Below are 21,717 nucleotides of genomic sequence, written 5' to 3' on the forward strand. Positions count from 1 at the left end.
TAGCCTCTGAATCACTCTCCTCCTCTTGTTCTCCCTCTTCTCCTCTCTTCCCTAGTCATCCCTCATTCCTGTTTTACTCAAAACGCTAGATAGTTATTAGGCAAGTTATTGGTACATCTACCATCTTGACTACTCTTCAATCCAAGGTAGCTGCTCTAGGAAGATTGTCAGCTCTCACAAGAATGTACCAGATGATGGAGAAAGAGGGAAAAAAAGAAAAAGTGGAAAGGAAACGTATAAGCAAAGCTGGGCTGTGAAGGCTTTACCACACAAACAAAATAATCAATGAGTACTTAAAAATGTAAACTTCATAGAATAATAGTTTATAACCCAGATAAACATGTAAATATGTAATTTAATAGCTAATTGGGGCTTTAATTGAAATGAAATGAAAGTTTAGACATTTTAATTGCACATATTAATTCAAGGCATATATGTTTCATAAAGAAATAGCTCAAACTCAAGGAAACTATAAATATGACAATAATTTAAAATTTATAAGTAGTATAAATGAAATTATACCCACATACTCAAATAGACAATTTGAGGATATCAATAAAATATCAGTTTGTAGGAATATAACATTTTTATTGATATTTTAATTTTCATGCTTTCTCACTAGAGTTATACTGCACATGCCATCCTTATTCTATGGGGTTATTTTATATGTGAAAATTTAAATGAACATTAGCTATATCTATGAAGTAAAATTAAGTCATACAGGGCCAGGATAGACTAAAGAGTTGACAAAGAAGCCGGAATGAGTAGAGTTTTAGTGGCTGCGTGTGCGTGGGTATGGGTGCATGTGTGTGTATGTGTGTACACACCTGTGTTTATGTACACACTTAATGAGTTCAGTTTAGGCTGTGCTGTGTTTGAATGCTAAAAAAAATTCTATATTTAATTTTAAAACCCAGTAGATGTAGTTAGCCTTTGCTCCACTGACAGCTCGCCACTTCAGTTACTCACGCCTCACCCCGAGGCTTACATTGAGCCTGGAAAGAATGCTCTGCTTTATGTTGATGGAGTACAAACAGGCACTGTAAAATATCTCAGCTGTGAGTTTGCGTGGATCACGGCACAGGAGAATAAGGCTCTCATCTAACCTATTCCTCCTCCTCTCCTCCTTCCCGACTGCCCAGTGGGAGAAGCTAGGTGAGACATAAAGAAGGGAGGTGCAGGCCTGGAGGCCAGTGCCTTCTTCACTCATGGACTACTCATACCGTGTGCTGAAACACGGGGACAAGAAATGGGAAAGACTTTAACTTTCAGTATAGAAAACTCTTCGACTGGACCACAACGGAAACTGTGGGTGAGGTATCATATTATAGCCATTTGCTGAGCAGTATAAAATAAGCATATGTTGACTTAAGCCACTGCTAGCAATATAAATAAAGATGATTCAAAACTGCTAAAAGCACCCTTGAGAATTTATGTCATTAAATTCTTAAACCATGAAATATGCTAGTGAAATTTTAAAGATTGTTTCTATTAACACAATATGGTCTTCTGTTATAAAAATAGTATATGTGCAGAAAGATTGGTTTTGTTTTGTTTCGTTTGTTTTATTGCTTTATGTTTTCAAGTGGTTGTGTAAGTTTCTCCTGAGCATAACAACTCACAATATATGAAGACTTCTTTGACTGTTTTACACCTGTCATTCTACTTTTCACTCATGACACGTGCTATTGTTTTTATTCTTCAACTACTTGTGAAGTGTTTCACATCCCACTCCCAGGACTGTCCAAGAGTCGTCATGATTTGCTTCTCTGTCATACCCCCAAGTCAATGTAATTCTTCATATACAGTCAGTGATTGGTAAAAATCACCTTTGAAAGAATGGAATAAAATATCTTTAATAATGTGTCTATAAAGTACAATACCATATAAAGGCATGAATACAATTATTTATATAGGTAAAAAACAATTTATCCCAAAAGGAAGAAAGGAATTTGAGCAACAAGCATTAATCTATTACAGCTCTTATCTAGAACTCACAGAAAGTCATAAGTCTTTACATACCTTTTTAAAGATAAAATAAGTAATCACTAAAACAAGTGGAAGCAATAATGTTCTTGTGTATCTCAGTGGAGTCTGAAATATAGCAAATGATTCAAAATGATTAATTATGAAATTTTACATTAAAGCAATAAAGTATCTGTCAAACTGAGTGTCACAATGATATTTGTTAAAGATCAAATTTCTTTGTCTTTAGAAAAATATATGCTTATCAATTTCCATAGTCTAATGCAAGAATGACATTATTAAAGTGGTTATAAAAAGTATCCAATGAAGACAGCTGTCCCTGAGACTTGGTAAAGGGGTCAGGTTTTAGAAATAAGAGGCTCTACTCCAATGGCAGGGAGAAAGATTCGAAATATAGAAAGAAAATCTGAGAAGTGTGAAGAAGATTGTCAATGTATTCGGTGGTTTAAATAAGTATGTGCCACCATAGGCTCATATAATTGAATGTTCAGTCAACAGTGAATTTAAATTTAAACAAATTTGAAATTTAAATGTAAAAGAATTAGGAGTAGGTTTGTTGGAGAAAGTGTGTCACTAGGGTGTGCTGTGAGATTTCAGAAGCTCAAACTAGGCCTTGCCTCTCTCTCCCTCTTCCTTTCTCTTTCTCTCTCTCCCTCTTCCTTTCTCTCTCTCTCTCTCTCTCTCTCTCTCTCTCTCTCTCTCTCTCTCTCTCTCTATCCCTCCCTCCCCCTCACTGTCTCTCTCTCTTCCTGTTGCCTTCATATTAAGATACAAAACTCTCAACTGCCTCTCCAATACCATGATTGCCTACATGACAGCATGCCTCCCACCATGATAATACTGGACTAAATCTGTGGAACTTTAAGTTAGCCCCAGGGAAATGTTGCTTTATATAAGAGTTGCCATGGTCATGGTGTCTTTTCACAGAAGTGGAATACTGACTAAGACAATGTACAAAAATCAACTCCATCCCTGCAGCTACCTTTTAGGGAGAGAGAAAGAAAAAATGCCATCCAAAATGAAAACCTGCTGCCTGCCAACTTTATTGCCCCACACTCTAGATGTGTTTCCCAAAGATACATTCCACCACCTACCCATCTCTACCCAACCCTACCACACTGCCTGCCCTCAGAGCCTGTCCCTTGCCCCCAATTCTGGTAGATTCATGTTGGACAGGTACAGGCCACACCAATCTGAAGAACAGGTGAGTGACCTGCCTTCCAGCTGAACTGCCCTGTTCCCTAAACTCAGTTCTCAAAGACACATTTCATTACCCAACCCCACCTTACCACCTAATCCATTGTCTGGCCCCTCCCCCCAACTCTGGAAGACTTCAGCTCATGTGCAGGCCATACCAGTCAGAAGAATGGAGACACCCCAATGCACCAAAGGTCACACTAGTCCCCAGAATTCTAGCCCCCAACTGGTCCTATTGGATCAGGTGTCATCACAACCACCACAAAACCAGGCCACAAAGACCAGAAGACCAAAAAGGAAACAGAAATCAAGGAACAAAGCACCCATTCAACAAAGGCAAACCCAGAAATCAGAGCCCAGACCTATAATCATCCCAAACCTAGATACCTAAACACCAATGTAAGAACACAATCAACATCAGCCAGGGCAATGTGACACCATCAGAGCCCAGCTTTCTATGACAGCAGGAGCTGGATATGCCAACATAACTGAAGCATAGGTTAAAGACCTTAAAACCAACTTTATGTAGATGATAGACAAACTTAAAGAAGAAATGAAAAAGTTCCTTAAAGAAATCAAGTCAAAGACAAGCCAAAAAAAAAAAAAAAAAAAAAAAAAAAATGGAGGAAATCAATAAATCTCTTAAAGAATGCCCAGAAATCCAAGAAAAAGCAAAAACAAAAGAAAATACACACACACACACACACACACACACACACACACACACCAAAACATCAATAAAAAACAAGTGAAGGAAGCTGTTTAAGACTAGAAAATGGTAATAGAAACAGATACAACAAAGAAAACACAAATTGAGGAAATCCTGGAGATGGAAAATCTAGGTATGTGAACAGAACTATAGATACATGTATCCCAACAGAATAGAAGAGATGGAAGAAAGAATATCAGGCATTAAAAATATGATACTTCAGTCAAAGAAAAATTTTACTGCCTAAAATATTATGGACACAAAACATCCAGGAAATCTAGGACATCATGAAAATCCAAACTTAAGAACAATAGGAACAGCCCCAAAACCAGAATATATATTTGACAAAATCATAGAAGAAAATGTTTCTAATCTAAAGAAGGAAATGCCTGAAAAGGCACAAGAGTTTATACAGCTTACAGAACAACAAATAGATTGGACCAGAAAGGAAAATCCCTCCTCCTACCACATACTAATCAAAACACTAAACACACAGAACAAAGAAAAAAATACTAAAAGCTACAAGGTGAAAGGGCCAACTAACACCTAAAGGCTGTCCTATTAGAATTATACCTGACTTCTCAATGGAGACTCTAAAAGCCAGAAGGGTCTAGACAGATGTCTTGTAGACTCTAAGAGACCACAGACGCCAGCCTAGACTAATACACCCAGTAAAATGTTCAGTCACGTCGGGCGTGGTGGTGCACGCCTTTAATTCCAGCACTCGGGAGGCAGAGGCAGGCGGATTGCTGTGAGTTCGAGGCCAGCCTGGTCTACAAAGGGAGTCCAGGACAGCCAAGGCTACACAGAGAAACCCTGTCTCGAAAAAACAAACAAGTCCCTTCTTACAAAAACTGTGAATCTACCATATAAACAAAGTGGACTGATGTAGGTAAAAGAAAATTCTAAATCAACTCTCCTGATGATATGGAATGGAAACTAAACTAAATAAATTAATTTGCTATCACTGAAAAAAAGAAAAAAAGAACTCCGGGAGTCCATATCATACCTATCAAAATGGCCAAGATCAAAACAAATGACAGCACATGCAGGCAAGGATGTGGAGCAAGGGGGGCATTCTGTAACTTCTGGTGGGAGTGCAAACTTGTGCAGCCACTTTGCAAGTCAATATGGTGGTTTCTCAGAAAATTGGAAATCACTCTACTTCAAGACCCAGCTATACCACTCCTGGGCATATACCCAAAGAATATACTATCACAAGGACACTTGTTCAGATATGTTCCTAGCAGATTTATTCATAATAGCCAGAAACTGGAAATAAGATGCCTCTTAACTAAGGAACGAATAAAGAAACTATAGTATATTTATACAATGGAGTATTACTCAGCTGTTAAAAAACAATAACATAAAATTTGCTGGCACCAACCCACCAACAAAGCCTTCAACCTACAGTTTGTCCTGCCTGCAGGGTGTTCTGGTACAGGAGCATAGGCGAATCACCAGAGAAACCAGAGAGGCTTCATCCAGCAACAGCTAGGAGCTGATGCAGAATACCACAGCCAAACATTAGAGAGTCCAGCAGGAGAAGGGGAGAAAAGATCACAGAAACCAGGGGTATCAGGGACACACCATGAGAAAAACACCACGGAAAAAAATCTGACGAGGGCTCATGGAAACTTGCAGAGATCAGGGAACCTATAAGGGTCTGACCTAGGCCCTATGCATATATGATACAGCTTGAGTAAGCTTGGTGTTCTTACAGGAATCCCAATGGTAGGGGTGGGGGCTGTCCCTGACCCTTTGCCTTTTCACCTATTGGGTTGCTTTGTCCAACCTGATGTGTTGGTTTGTGCCTTGTCTTATTGTAGCTTGTTACCCCGTGGGTGGTTGATGCCCCTAGGAAGCCTTCTCTTTTCTGAGGGGTGGTAGAAGTTGGGGAGATCTAGAGGAGAGTGGAAGTGGTGAGGAGAGACTGTGTAAGGGAATAGAGGGGGACTTGGGTTGGGAGGTAATATATGAGAGAAGAATAAAGAGGAGAGGGGGAAATGAGGGAGGGAGGGAAGGAAGGAAAGAAAAAGGAACGCCAGTTGGCTCTAGACTGATGAACCCACATTTCATACAAGCCTCAGCCTTCACATGATCCAAATGTTAGACCCAAAGCTTTGACATTGATAGAGGAAAAATGCAGACAAACATCTCAATATTTAGGCACAGGCAAGAACTCTATTAAAAGGATTCAAGTTGCAAAGAGTTAAGTGGGAAATGATTTTTCTCATGAATAAAGGTGTATGTGTTTATTTGTGCAACAAGAAACGGGGCTATAATAGGGGAGAAACATTTTGTTGGGGGAAGGGTAGGATTAACAGAATGCATGTGGCATGAAAGTAGAGGAGCTTAGAATTTTCCAGAGGAAGGGGCCAGTAACAGTGGGCCAGTGACCATGGAGCAGTGTGTGTTTCGGCAGCGGCAGGGGGGGATAAGAAAAATATTAGGACCTATATCTATAAAAATAAAAATAATTAAACCAACAGTTGTCTTTATCTTAATTTAAATATTAACTAAAAAAACTAATCCATGAAAAATTAGGCATTAAAAACTATAAACCTAGATTCAGCTATGTCTACACTTTCCTGTCTCCTAGGTGATACTTTTCTGTACATGAGTAACACTAGGTTTTATAGGTGTGTTTGTGAGTCCAGGTCCTGCAGTCGCATTTTCTGTACTGAAAAGTTCTATTATTTTCATTACTCTTCTTGAGCTGAGAGGGAAGTTCAGCAAAGTAACTGCAGGAAGCAGAGAGGGTACAGAAGTGTCATGAGGCAGACAGTCCCCTGGACCGATTCTGAACTCGCGTGCCATGTTTCTAGCTATATTAACTTATCTCACACATAAAAAACGAGTTTTTTTTCCTCTCTTAAGTCCTACTATGAATTGCCTAGTGGATAATTTGTTGTCAACGGCAGTTTCAGAGTTTATAACGAATAGGAAATAACAAAATTTCATTGTTATGCTAATTTAGAATTCATAGGTATTAGGCAAAGACAATCCGCAGACATTTTCGTAGTCTAAAAAGAAAAATTAAGCCTCATGTTGAGGAAGAACACTGTATTTGGGTCCAAGTAGCCTTCAGAGCCAATGTGTCTAGTTGTTTTCAACTGTAAATATAAATTATGTTACATGCTTATGGTCTTCTTATTCATGACTCCACAGCAAGGCAATAGTTTGAAGGGGATTAACTTGAGCCTTTTCAAATGGCCATTCTATAACTTAAAACAGGTTATACTGGTTCACTAAAATTTACTAGTAGTTTGCCTTTCTAGGCAATAACTTGTTACAAGTTTTTGTGATATTTATGGTAATAAGGCAATAAGAGTTAGTTTCTGGTTTTTTTTTTTTTTTTGAATTTCATTTTCCTAACTGCCCTCTCAGGGGCAGAGATTACTCAGAGCAATTTGTGTATAATAGCAGTGATTACTTCAATCAAGCACTTTACTTCAGCTAACTTACTTAACTATTATCTATAGTTTTTTAAGATGCAGATATCTAAAATTTTATAGGTAAAATTGGTGATAAATGCCATACAGTAAGTCAGGTGTTTCCAAGTACAAATTTTGTTTTTTATTCCAAGCTAAGTGGAAAACTAGCATACAGCACAATCACTGTATGTGAAGAGAGAGTGAGAAGTAGTGAAACATTCATACCGCTTGTTCCATGAAGTCAAATTCAGGAGCACAGGTGTATATTAAGGTGTCAAAATCTGTGTACCTTAAGATTCTGGCTGCTATAAGATCGCTCAGGCGAATCTGGAAGAAAATAAAGCAAGGTAAATGAAAATTACACAAATGGCATAGCCAACAATAGGTAGATGACATTGCCCAAGTGTAGCAAAGCCTACACAGAGTAGGTGATTGCCTCGTGCACAGACTTGCCTCAGAATCAAACAGCAAATGCAGAGCTGAGTGTACTAAGGAATGACTTATCTAGGGCACTGAAAATAAGCACAACTGTCGAGAAACGCTGGTTAGTTTTTATCTACTTGACATTAACTAGAGTCTTTTGGAAAGAAAGAACCACACTCAGGGAATTGCCTCCATGAGCTAGTCCAGTGGTCATGTCTAGAGCATATTTTTAAAATCAATTATAGATATGGAAGAGTCCAGCCTCCCGTGGGTAGTGTAAACACCAGGAAGTAGGGCTGTATAAAAAGGCAAGATGAGCAAGTCACGGGTCACAAACCAGGAAAGAGTGTTCCTCCTTGGTCTCCACTCCAGCTCCTTCCTCCAGTTTCCATACTGAGCTTCTGCTCCTGTTTTCCTCAGTGATGGACTGTGACATAGAACTGTAAACTACACTAATTCTTTCTTCTTTCAGGTTGCTGTGGGCAAAGTTTTATGGCAGCAATGGATAATGGCATGGACATCATTGGAATAAACAACCACTTTCTAATTCGATTTAAGACCCACTCCACTAGATGCAACCCATACCTGCCACTTCACAAGATGCAAGCCATAGCTGACGCCATTATCAGGCCAAGGACCTGTGGCTAGACAAGGCCTAAGGTTGATCCTAGTAGGCCAAATGGACCTAGTATTAGAGCATCTCTGTATGGATGTTGGTTGTAACCATAGATCAATACACCTCTCAACCCTCAACTGAGCTCTTTCTATTAGACAAAGATGGTGATTAACACCGAGACCCACAGTGGGCCACAGAATGCTCAACCCTCTAACAGTCCAGGGCCCATTGTGGAAGGTGAGGGAAAGTGTGACAGCCAGAAGCAGTTGGCGACTACAAGGAAGCATCAGGGCACAGCAGGGAGCTGCACGTGTGGATGGGCACCAGTTGTGGTGGCATGAGAAAACCGTGTGCAAGCCCAAGTCAGATGAAAGGCCAGCGTGTCTAGGGGAGTTGGCCACACAATGCCACCCCTAGCTGTGGAGTGATTCGAAACTGTTAGCTGCTGGGGAGGGATGATTTTCTTTAAGATGGTAGCCCTTAGAATTTTGACCAAACTCCAGGGGAAGACCACAAAGCCAAGAATATTTGGCCAGCATAAACTGGTCTTGAAAGGATTAAAAATAAGGGACAAAAAATTCAGTGGGTAGGGAATGGGAGTGAATCTGGCAAGAGCTAGGGTGGAGAGGTGAATGGTCAGAATACATTGTGTGAAACTTGAAATTCTCAAAGAACTAATAAAAAGAGATGATAAGAAATAGAAAGAAGTCAGAAAATACTCAGCAGAGACGGTAAGGCTGAAGGCAGAGTTTGCCTGAAATAAGCTATCATGGAGTTCTAGGTATTTTTAATCCTCTAATCTATGGGGGGGTGGGGAGGGGAAACACTCTCAGTTCACTTTTCACTACACACTACAAATCACAACCTTTCTATGTGGTACAGTGTTCACAAGGCCCCAAGCATTGGCTGTGTTTGGTACTTCTTAGCAGTTTCAGACATCCATTCATCCTTTGTCATGAGAACTCCCCCACAGGAGTCATGACTGCACCTAGTATTTTGGCTTACTTACTTGACACCATCAAACACACCCAGGTGAGAACCTCTGCTTTCTACCACCGAGGGGATACTTGTTTTAACACGGTGAGCTATTTGACATGTGGAACCTTAACTCAAGTTCTCTAAGAAGTACAAACAAATCTTTTTTCTTTTTTCTTTTCTTTTCTTTTTCTTTTTTTTTTTTTTTTTTACAATTTTGATGGATATCTGTGTTTTCCACTAAACCAGAGTCCACTTATCGACAAATATTGTTTTTTAACTTAAAATAGTCCTGGTGATTAATAATAATTTAACAAAATGAGTAAAATTTTACATCTAGTGGACATCACTTAGAGAAAGTCATTTAGGACTATGATCACACCACTAATTATAGATTTATAAACTGATAATTTATCATAAAATTTGGACTGTACTTTTATTTTGTCCTATAGTGATGCGTACATTTCTTTTTAGATTTATAGAGGCTGAGTGAGAATATAAAAATATGAGAAATAAAATTACCAATCAGCCAAGTGAATAAGTAAAGTGGAAAGTCTAAATAAAGTTAAATAAAAAATATGCCTGAATAAATAAAAAGTTAAGGAGAATAAAGAAGGCTGGAGGGATGGCTCAGAGGTTAAGAGTACTAGCTGCTCTTCCAAAGGTCCTGAGTTCAATTCCCAACAACCACGTGATGGCTCATAACCATCTATAATGAGATCTGGTGCCCTCTTCTGGCCTGCAGGTGCACATGCAGATACAACATTGTATACATAATACATATATACATGTTTTTTTTTTTTAATCTGCAAAAGGATAATAAAGAAAACTGCTGCCATACATCCAAGAGAACAGAAGCAAAAATAACTTGAGGCCATGTTTACAGTATCAGTAAATATAAGGTAGGGCTTTATATGTAGAGATTCTTTTGTGTTGGATTGTACCATTGCATCACCCCACTCCTGGCCTTTCACTGAGGCCATGCTACAATGAGTTGCCAAAGGTGATGTGATTCTGTACTGCATAGGCTCCCACTGGACAGGATTAGGTAGGGAAACTCTTTTTCTACACTTTCTTCCTTATGTTCATATACGCTTACCTCTGAACAGGAAATGCTACAAATCAAATGTGCATCCACGCATGATTCTTTAAACTAGTTAGCAAGTTAGGGGTTAGGTCTTGAAAAGGGATCTTCTTTAAATTATTTGCTTTAAACAAATACTAAACTAGAGATAAGGAATCCACTCATATTTTCTAGACGATTAAAAGACAAAAAGCTGTTAATGTCTTTACACAGTAAGAATGGCCTTAAAATACTGAAACATAATTATAGCCTCTAATATTAAATCAGAAAAACTATATTGAAAAAAATTTTAATTATGTATTTCAAAGGTAATTACACATTGCTCTTATGGTAACATCTTCAGCAATGGAAAAATTATAATTAAGCAAATGTTCATCTTTAGCTGAAATATTACAAGTTACTACTAAGGAAATTCTTAGTATTGTGTTTAGAACACTAAGCTGGCATCCAGTGAGACATTTTCTGAGGGTATTCACTATTCCTTGTTGATCTCAGGGTTTTATGGTCAGCTCTGAAGATTATGCGCTTGGGACCTGGGCAAGCAAGAGTCTCTGTACAATGAAGAGATATGAGTATACTGATTTAAGTTCTTATTCTGTTGATATTATTAGAAATTTTCATGTTTTAAGCAAAATACACTTACATGGTCTGAAACGCCACAGATTTTAGATGTCAGAAATTTCAAAATAATCGTTCCACTCCACCAAGCACACCCTTGGATTAGCTAGAAAATACATAGAATTTGAGTTTTAAAAGTAGCACATGACTCAGTAAAAATGTTCCATAATACACACAAGTAGCAGAAGAAGACTAAATTATATGAGATGCACTAGTGAGCTATGCAGAGTGAATGACAAGAAAATGAAAGCTCCGCCACACTTCTGTTGATCAGTAGAGAATTAAATTTGATGACATGATGACAACTGTTATAAAGTACTTAAAAACACCAGGGCAGTACATATCTTAAATCTAATGATAATTGTAAAAAACAACAACAAAAAAAGCCTTCCTTTTAATCTCTTTGAAGACAAAGATAGTTTTATTCGTAAACATTATTCTCAGCTAGAAGCAAAGGCACACAGAGTATTGAAGAAAAATGGTTGGAGGGGAGTATAGCTAAATGTGTCTTCTGGACCGGACAGGGACAGGACCACGTCATTAAAAAACCCAGGCAGACGTGGCCGCCTGCACATGACCTCAACAAGTCAGGCTAGTCTATATTTTAGTATGACTGAGGAAGGAGTTCACAATCCCCAACCCTAGATGAGGAGCTGTGGACAGTTAGCAGATAGTTTCTAAGGGAAGGCGAGTCAATTTTCTTTAAAATGTGGTCCCTGGTTCATCAAGCACACTCCACTGGAAGGCCACACACCCTGGAGTGTTGAGCAGTACATATTGAACTCCACAGGTTATTAAAAAGGAAAAAAGGAGGACCTGAGGGGTAGGGAAGTGGGGGTGGCTCTGGGAGGACTTATTGGGGAAAGTGTAGTCAATTCACAAAAGTTTAATAAACATATTTTATCAAAAAATTCCCCTATTCTTGTGGGGATATGAGTCTTTCTTTAAGAAAAAAATGCTCATATCTAAAGTTCAGGGCTAGGATCCACAAATAAGAAAAAGCATGTGGTATTTGTGTTTCTGGGGTACACACTCAGCATATATTCTACTTCCTTCCATTTACCTGAAAACCATTTCATTCTTCATTACAGCTAGATAGTATTCATTACCTACGTATCAATCGTAGGGTATTTTGGCTTATTTCATTTTCTAAATAGTTTAAGTAGGACCGCAATGAATGCGGTTGAGCAAGTATCTGTGGAGTAGGATGTCAAGTCCTTTGGGCACATATAGAAGGTATAGTTTTAGCATTTGTTGGATTCTTCACCTTGATTTTCCTACTCACTTCACCAGTTTGCAACCATAGAAAATTAGGGTTTTCCTTTCCTACATCCTCACCGGCATCTGTTGTCATGGTTTTCTTGATCTTAGCCATTCTGACTGGGATAAGATGAAATCTCTTCCATAATTTTAAGGATGATGAACACTTTGGGGGATTTTTTTTAAAGCTTTTTATTTCTTCTTTTGAGAACCCTTTGTTCGGATCCATACACTTTTTTTTTTTTAAACTTGGGTCCCTTGTTTTCTTAACTCTGTTATTTGAGTAGAATTGAGCTGGAACCAACCTGGGAGCTTTCTCACTGGGGACTACCTCTCATAGTACTGGGAGAAGCCATGCAAGCTGTCAAGAGAAAATATCATTCAATATTCCTACGCAGATATGCTGCTGCTGAACCCTAGTGACCCAAACAGCAAGATTCCAAAAGGTGCAATAGTGGCAGTTATATCCTGAGGTAGCCTAGCTTAACAGGATGGGGGAGAGATTCATGCTGGGGCATGGTTGACCTATTCCACTGGCCTGACTAGAGAGGCAAAGTACTCTAGAAGAGAGCTTACTACTTTCTAACTGTATTCTAAATACTAAATATTTAGTCCTAAATATTAAATATTTCTTATACTCACAGATAAGCATGGCTCTTGCCTCTCATCAAATAAACTTTTTGCAGCAGACAAAGACCATTATAGAAAGACACACTGATAAAAATGCAAAGACCAACTGACCATGGGTGCCGAGCCACAGAAGATACATGTAAACGCAGCCACTACATCAAAGGCTCAGAGAGCATAACTTCATGAAAGAGGGGTGGAGAATTTGTTGAAAAAAAAAAAAAGTCCAACAACACATTGTGCTACATTGATAGAAGAGAGTCCTCTACCAACCCTGCCCCGTCCACAGGGCATTTAGGTGACATATCTTCTATGTATACAAATCTTCTACATTTAGATAAAGAGAGACACAAGCTTCAGGTGGAGAAATCTAAGACTGAACCAGATGCTCACAAAGTAGAACAAAGCTGTTATGCAAAAATAAGAGCTTTGGACACTAAGAAAAAGACACCTTTAACTGTACAGATGTTTAACATCATCTTGTAAACAATTCAAAAACCAATAACAGAAATGGGAAAAATAGGACCAAATAGAACTTCATTAAAACACAGACAGAGATGATTCTCACTGAAAATGAAGGAAAATGGTAGGATGCTTAAAGAAAAGACCCAAATCAAAGTTTAGGGAACACATTAAAATAGAGGCAACTGAACAACCATGAGGAGCAAAGTGAGAGCAGAGTGCTATTTCTTCCTACCTGATATTAAGATTTCTTTCTTTAGCTTTTATTTTCCAAAATTTGAAATTCCAAAAATTGAGGGGGTTTCAATCATTGCTTTTCAAATATTACCTAACCAATTTTTGAACCCTTGTAGAATTTTGATGTATAAATATAGCAGATCTTTCCTTATTGGCCACAGACCTCTGAGGTACTCTCATGTTTCCAGTCTGTTCTTAATTTAGATCAAGTTGTTTCTTTTGATTCATCTTCAGTGATGCTATTTTCTCATTCTTACCATAATCTTATTCATCAGATTCTTAAATTATCACATTATTCAATTATATAATTCTCAAGTTCTCTTTTCTAAAAGCTTCTACTTCCTGATATATTATAATCTCATATTTAAATACATTTACTTATTGAAGCATTTTATGTTGGCTGTTTTTAAAACTTCCTCAAATACTCTTAACATCCTTTGTCAAATCTCCCTCTTGCCTCTCACTCCTTTCTTCACAGCCAGAGCTAATCACTATGATACATATAATACGCTTCATCCAATGTTTGCAAAACATCCACACAGAGAAAGAACATACATTATGCTTTCTTTTGTTATGTATAATGCCCTCCCAGCTTGTACGTTTTCTATGTATCATAGGATATCATTCCTATTTATAACTAATAATATGATATTGTGCATAGGCAAACCTCATTTTCTCTTTCTAACTATAGGCCCCTATATTGATTCCAAGTCTTGGTTATTGAGAATAGTGCACGATAAACATAGACTGTCTGTGTCTCTCTGATATATGGATGCTATTTTCTTTGCCTGTGAACCCACAGTGCCAATCTAAACAGAATACATTCTAATATTTCACAACACCAAGGCCTCACTGTAGTTCATGAAAACTAGAAGACACATATGCAAAGGCTTTACGCCCAAAGTCATGATGGAGAGGTAGGAGTCATCCTGCTGGTCGGCACAATGGTATCTAGGCACCGAGATGTCATATTTTACACCACAAACATGTGAAACTGGGACAATACCTTTTACTAACAGTTAAGGAGTTAGAAAAGCCAACTATTCTCATCACTATCCTCTGTATACATGTCTCAAATGACCACATTGTACCCTATAAATCTGTACAAACAAAATAAGTAGCAAAAAGAAAGACAAACATCCAAAGATACCACCCCCCCCCCCCAGTCATCTCAGTGCTGGCGTTTGTTGATTGCCTTTTCTAACTCAAGTTATCCTTTTTCTCATTCTTGCTATGAGTGATGGCTGCTAGTGCATCTGGAATCATGCAATAGAAATTGGGGAACCTATTTTAACACCCCATTTTAACCTATAATAACACTTCATTTCAACTTACATAATTCCTGGTCTTTTATATACCCTTGTTACAGTTTAGTTTTCAGGATATCTCTAGAGCTGTTTTTGCCAGTTTAGTTCACCTGGTGCATTGTATGGCTTGGTCTCAGCCCCCACTCATGTCCGTCGGAAGAGAATGCACATCACCAGTCCTCTTGCCATTAAGGGGAGGGTGGCAGGCACCAGGTTTGTGGGGAGTGGAGAGCTCATTCATAATAGGTGTTTTGGTTTAGCTCTTAAATGGTCTCCAAGCAGGTGTGCTGAAGGCAGAGCATTCTCAGTGCAGGGAAGCTCAGTGCAACAGGATTCAGAAACAAAGCCTCTGGGAGGTGATTGGCTCATGAGGCCTCTGAACTCACACATATTATCCCACTTATCAATTCCTATACTAACAGTTCAAGAGCTCTTTACTTCCTGGCTGCTATTAGGTGAGCAGCTTGGAGTGACCACATGCTCGCGGCTGTGGTGCTCTACATCACTGCTGCCTGGAAACAACAGAGCCAGATGGCAACAGACTCGCACCTGTGGCATATGAGACTGACACACCTTTTCTCCATCAAGGTGATTTTCTTGGGTATTTTTGTTACAGTTGTGGGAAGATGACTAACATAGCTGCCTTTGTGTCGCCTGGCTGTCCATTGAGGCTAGAAAGGGATAGTCTTGCCAGACTCTCAGGGTGGATCATGCTCCTGGCTTAACTTTTGGGGTTTCTTTCTACGCTTTTGTTTCCTAATGACTCATAGAATTCCTGCTTACTCTCTGCCAGTAGAAAATGCTAAAAGAATACATTTTTATGTGCAGTTTGGAAGAAATTTCTAAATGTCCCACACACAGTGGTTCTACTTACCGCTTTCAATAGTTCACACATAAAATAATTGATATCCATTAATTTTTATCAAAATTACACTTTTCTAAAATTAAGACTATTGTATATTAGATGTGTCACTTTATCAACTACTTGATAGACAAATCTTTCTCCATTTTCACCATAAAGTACAGGAATGTCTCAAAAAGAACCTGGAAGCCAATTACATTTGGTTATTTGTTTATTAATTTATTTAGCGAAAAACACTTCATTAAGTTTAATAAATAAAAAGAGATTAAAAACTGTTGAAAACATTAAAGCTTACCCAAAAGTGGAGTTCATTGGATCCCAATTTTTGGATTTTGTTTTTCTTTTGCATTATTGCCTAAGAGACACATGACAAAAAACGGAAGAAGTGAAACTAACATTTATGTTATACAGTCACTGCTTCCATATCAACTACATTTGTAATTTCTGCCTTAATTGTTGACGTTTCAAGTTGTGGACAAGATAAACTTCCTTGAAGACAGAAAAAGGTGCTTGGTGTGCTGAGATGTTGTCTCTTGAGACACATTTCTACCTCACTGAATTATGTGGTCCAGCCTCTGCAGGTAGCTTCTGTGGAAAGTAGGGAGGGTGTGGATCATACTGAGGAAGTCTGCCACCATCTTGAGAAAGTCTGCTGTGCTTGGTTGGCACTGTCAGGTTTTACAATGCTGAGCACATGACCTTCGCTCTGCTTCCTTAATACCACTTCCTTAGTCAATCAGGAGGGTGCAATCTGACACACCACCCAGGCCTTGTATTTGCCTCTCTTGCTTACACTTGTGTTTTTCTCAACAATAATTGAGTGGTTCATCTCTACAGTCACAGCCTATTTATTTCAATGCTTCTCAGGCACAGATCTTTGCAGGCAAGAGTGGAGGTTAGGAATTATCTACTTCAGTTTGCGTGGGTGAGGATGAGAGACTAGCTAAGTTTAGAAACGCTAGATCAGTAGATATCAGCAGGGGTCTAGTGTTGTAATATTTGTAGATGAACCTAAGCTGGTTTCGGGAACTCTTGAAAACAAACTATCATAGTTTAATTTCTTATATTTATAGTGATGGTACAATAAATCCATTTTATTACTTGCATTCACATTTCTGATATGCATAAGCATGAACTAAGAATATTCTTTTCTCCTTCTTACTTTCATACAATGAGATACTAGCAATAGTAAAAGAACAAAAAAATGGCCTTTCCCAGAGGCACTGCACAAACTGGATCTTTGGGGGTTACACTTGAGTTTTAACACTTTTGCTTCCTACATCTTTTCTGCATCACAAGAACACAATTCTTTATATTCTCCTTTCCCCCAAAGCCCATGCTTGACTTTCTGCAACTTACCCATGTCACTAACAAAGATGAGGAATAATAAGAACTTAAGTACATTGGGTTCCCAAACATCAAAATGAAACATAGGACAACAGAACACTGGAAAATGGAAACAAAAATGATTCATAGTCATTACATGTATTCATACTTTGGAGGCAAGTAGGTAATCATGTCTTTAGCATTTATCAGTATATATTTACTGTACATAACATAGTTCATTTATGACACTTTCACTTAAATAGGTCATATCATAAAACCATTGACTATATAAATTTCATTCATATAAGTATTAATGGGAGTTTTGGCCAAATAAAAATAGAATTTCAAGTCACTGCTAGGATTGAAGTATTAACGTTCAAGTTTACAAATTACTTATAGCAGAATTTAAATTACCCTCCATATGCTACTGTGGTTTTTATAGTTTGAACAACGGAGTGATGTAACAAGACAGTGATAAAATGTTTTCACTAATGTTTTGTGCATTGTTTCATGAAAGATTTATTTTATTATCATTTTATGTTTTGAAGGAAGATGTGTTTAGGAACCAAGATTAAAAAGCGGAGCAGTATAAAATTTCAGTTTCAGAATTGCACATTTGTTAAGTTTTTTTTTAATCCCAGGTGTAAAAGAAGAAAGGCATTTCAAAATGAATGACAACATTGAAATGATAAATTAAAGACTAAAAGGTTGGAGAGATGGCCCAGCAGTTTAGATTACTGGTTGCTTTTGCAGAAGGCTCAGGCTCAATTCCCAGCCCAGCCATGGAAGCTCTCAACTATCTGTAACTACAGTTCCAGGAGATCCGATGCCCTCTTCCTCACTTTGTGGGCACTGCACACGTGTAATGCATATACATTCATGCAGACAAACACTCATACACATAAAACAAAAGGAAACACATCTTTAGAGAGGACAGTTTGTCTATAGTACGGTTTCCAACAAAAACACAAAACAACACAGAGACTGTCATGATGCTGGTGATATCACATGCCTGAAATACTATCAAAAAATAAGTATCCCATAAAACAGAAATAATTACAAACAGATATTTTAATTAGACTTATAAATATAAAAATAGTTACCATGTTCATATAAATGATCTTCTGAAATTTGCTTGGCTCAATGTATCCCACAACATACATGGGAAATAATGAGGCTATCTGAAATAAAAATATAAAAACCCAAATGTGAAAAAATTGTAGAAAACATAGTTCACTATTCATAGGAAAAACAAACACAAAGGAACAGTTATATTTGTGATGATGAAAGCAATGAAAAACTAGTCTGACTTTTCAGCTGGGGAAAACATACAAGACTATAGGCACATATGAGTACATGATATCCACAGGTTGTTGTTGTTGTTGTTGTTGTTATTATTATTATTATTATTATTATTATTATTATTATTACTATTATCAAGTCAATTAATATCCAAGAATGGAATTCCCATGAAATAATGGGATCTCTACCTCTGAGCACAAGGTTTGGGTCATATATCTTGCAGAATAGTTTTGCAATTCCAACAATGGTTGAACCATGCTGTTTGTGTGACAAGTGAAAAATATCAGGCTAAGTGGGCAGACCGTGCAGGAGGGCAAACAGAGACAAAGATGCCTCCTAAATTTCTAGGTTTTTGTTTGAAGCATCAGCCAGAAAAAAGGAAGCTATCATAAAGAACAAAACCCCTCTTTTGAATCATTTCACTCTGTGGCAATAATTTAAGATCTCTAGGGCTTTTGCCTGTTAGAAACAAATTCATTATTCTCTGGAGAAAATTATCATCAATTTAGTCTTAAGCTAATTCTGTATCACACATCAAAAGTAAACAGTACAGTCAGAAGAACAGGCAAGAGGCCCACCTGCACACATAACCCTCCCACACCCTTGGTTCAGATCCCAAAGAACTAGCCTACTACTACCTCTTCCTGCCCCCACTGCCAACCCTGACCTTGGACAGCTATTGCCTGCTCTCCTACAGGCCACACCAGCTAGAAGAATAGACAAGCTAACTCAGACCGAGACTCACGGCTGGACCTGGGAGCACACTGGCCTCCAGAACTCCCTATAGGCAACCCACCTGCAAACCTTCTCCATTCCTCAGAGCCCCCCACCTCACTATCCCAATCCCCACTACCCTCTTCATCAATATGTCCCACACCTGAACTTGGGTGGAGACCCTTGCTGGACCAGAGGTCATGCCTGATGCAGGAATTCCAGGTCACAAAGTCCAGAGACCAAAGAGAAAACAGAAACCAAGGAACAAAACACTCATCCAACAACAACAACAAAAATTCAGAAATCTGCACCTAGACCTATATTCATACCAAACCCAGATGCGTAGACACCACTGCAACAAAATCAACAACAGCCAGGGCAATAAAGCATCACCAGCGCCCAGCTGTGCTACTAGCAGCCCCTGAATAGTCCAACACTATTAAGATGACAGAGGTCTTTAAAGAGAAATTAAATAAATCTCTTTTAAAAATCCAGGGGCCCATGCCTATAATCTTAGCACTCAGAAAGGCAGATGCAGGCAGATCACTGTGAATGATAAAGGCACACCTATTAGAATAATAACCTGACTTCTCAATGGAAACTCTAAAAGCCAGAAGGGCCTGGACAAATGTCCTACAGACTCTAAGAGACCTCAGTCACTACAGATGTCAAATATAATCAACATATATCCACAAATCCAGGCCTACAGAAGGGACTAGAAGGAAAACGCCAATCCAAGGAGATTAACTACACCCACAAAAACACAGGAAATAAATAATCTCATACCAGCAAAACCAAAAGAACACACATTATCAAGAACAATAACAGAAAATAATGATCATTGACGATCACTAATGGACAGGTCATACAGAAAAATCTATAGAGAAATAATAAAGCTCATAGATGTTATGACCAAATGGACCTAATAGATAGAACTACAGAACATTCCACTCAAACATAAAAGAATATGCCATATTCTCAGCACCTCACATAACTTTCTCCAAAACTGACCACATACTCAGTCACAAAGCAAATCTCAACAGATAGAAGAAAACTGAAATAACACACTACATCCTATCAGACCACCATGGATTAAAGGTGGGTTTCCACAACAACCAAAACAACAAAGAGCCTAAAAACTCATGGAAAGCAAACAAATCTCTACTCAATGACAACTGAATGAAGGCAGACATAAAGAAATTTAAGACTTCCTTCAATTCAATGAGAATGAAGCATACCCAAACATATGGAACACAATGAAGCAATGCTAAGAAAAAACTGCATAGCACTAAGGGCCTTCATAATTTCATGAGATTCATACTAGCAACAGCACACCTGAAAGCTCTAGAGCAAAATGAAGTAAACACACTCAAGAGGAATAGAGAGCAGGAAATCAACAAATTGAGGGCTGAAGTAATTAAAATAGAAACAAAGAGAACAATAAAAAGAATCAGTGAAACAAAGAGCTGGTTCTTTGAGAAAACCAAAAGATAGACAAACTCTTATCCAAAGTAACTAAAAGATACAGAGACAGTATTTAAATTAACAACATTAGAAACAAAAAGGCAGACATAACAACAGACACCTAGAAAATCCTTCAAGAACCTATACTAAGCAAAATTGGAAAATCTAAAGGAAAGAGACAATTTTCACAATAGACATCACTTACCAAAGTTAAATCAGGATTAGATAAACAATTTAAATAGACCTATAGCCCCTATGGAACTAGAAGCAGTCATTAAAAATGTCTCAACACCCCCTACCAAAAGCCCAGGACCAAATGGTTTTAGAGCAAAAATGTACCAGACTTTCAAAGAAGACCTAATAGCAATACACCTCAAGGGATTCCACAAAATACAATCAGAAGGAACATTGCCAAATGCATTTTATGAGGCCACAATCACCCTGATACCATAAACGCAAATATTTTACAAAGGAGGAGAATTTCAGGCCAGTTTCCCTCATGAACATTGATGCAAAAATATTCAATAAAATACTCAAAAAATGAATCCAAGAACACATCAAAAACATCAGCCACCATGATGAACTAGGCTTCATCCCAGGGATCCAGGGATGGTTCAACCTATGAAAATCTATCAGTTAATCCACCATATAAACAAACTGAAAAAAACAAAACCACATGATTATCTCATTGGGTGCTGAAATGGCCTTTGACATAATCTAACGCCCCTTGATGATAAAAGTCTTGGAGAGACCAGGCACACAAGGAACATACCCAAATATAATAAAGATAATGTACAGCAAGCCTACAGCCAGCATCAAATTAAATGGAGAGAAACACAAAACAATCCCACTAAGATCAAGACCAAGAGAAGGCTTCCCACTCTCTCCATATCTCTTCAATATAGTACTAGAAGTTCTATCTATAGCAGTAAGACAACTAAAAGAGATCAAGAGAATACAAATAAGAAAGGAAGAAGTCAAAGTATCATTATTCATAGATTACATGACCGTATACACAAGCCAGCCCAAAAATCTTCCCGGGAACTCCTACAATTGGTAAAAACCTTCAAAATGGCTGGATACAAGATTAACTGAAAAAAAAATATCAGTA

At 38.1% G+C, this 21,717-nt stretch overlaps 1 protein-coding gene across 1 annotated transcript in view; it reads right to left on the reverse strand.

The window, feature by feature from the left end:
* Nucleotides 1-21,717, reverse strand: part of Dpy19l2 (dpy-19 like 2) — an 89,277-nt gene that overhangs the window by 32,067 nt on the left and 35,493 nt on the right. The window contains exons 10-15 of the mRNA XM_051156091.1: nt 18,230-18,307; nt 17,160-17,246; nt 16,096-16,155; nt 11,071-11,151; nt 7,555-7,656; nt 2,023-2,094 (exon numbers count right to left, since the gene is read on the reverse strand). Of these exons, the coding sequence (XP_051012048.1) occupies nt 2,023-2,094; nt 7,555-7,656; nt 11,071-11,151; nt 16,096-16,155; nt 17,160-17,246; nt 18,230-18,307 (480 nt within the window). The remainder of the gene's footprint in view (nt 1-2,022; nt 2,095-7,554; nt 7,657-11,070; nt 11,152-16,095; nt 16,156-17,159; nt 17,247-18,229; nt 18,308-21,717) is intronic.

Source organism: Acomys russatus, chromosome 14, assembly GCF_903995435.1.
Source record: "Acomys russatus chromosome 14, mAcoRus1.1, whole genome shotgun sequence".
Taxonomy (NCBI): Eukaryota; Metazoa; Chordata; class Mammalia; order Rodentia; family Muridae; genus Acomys; species Acomys russatus.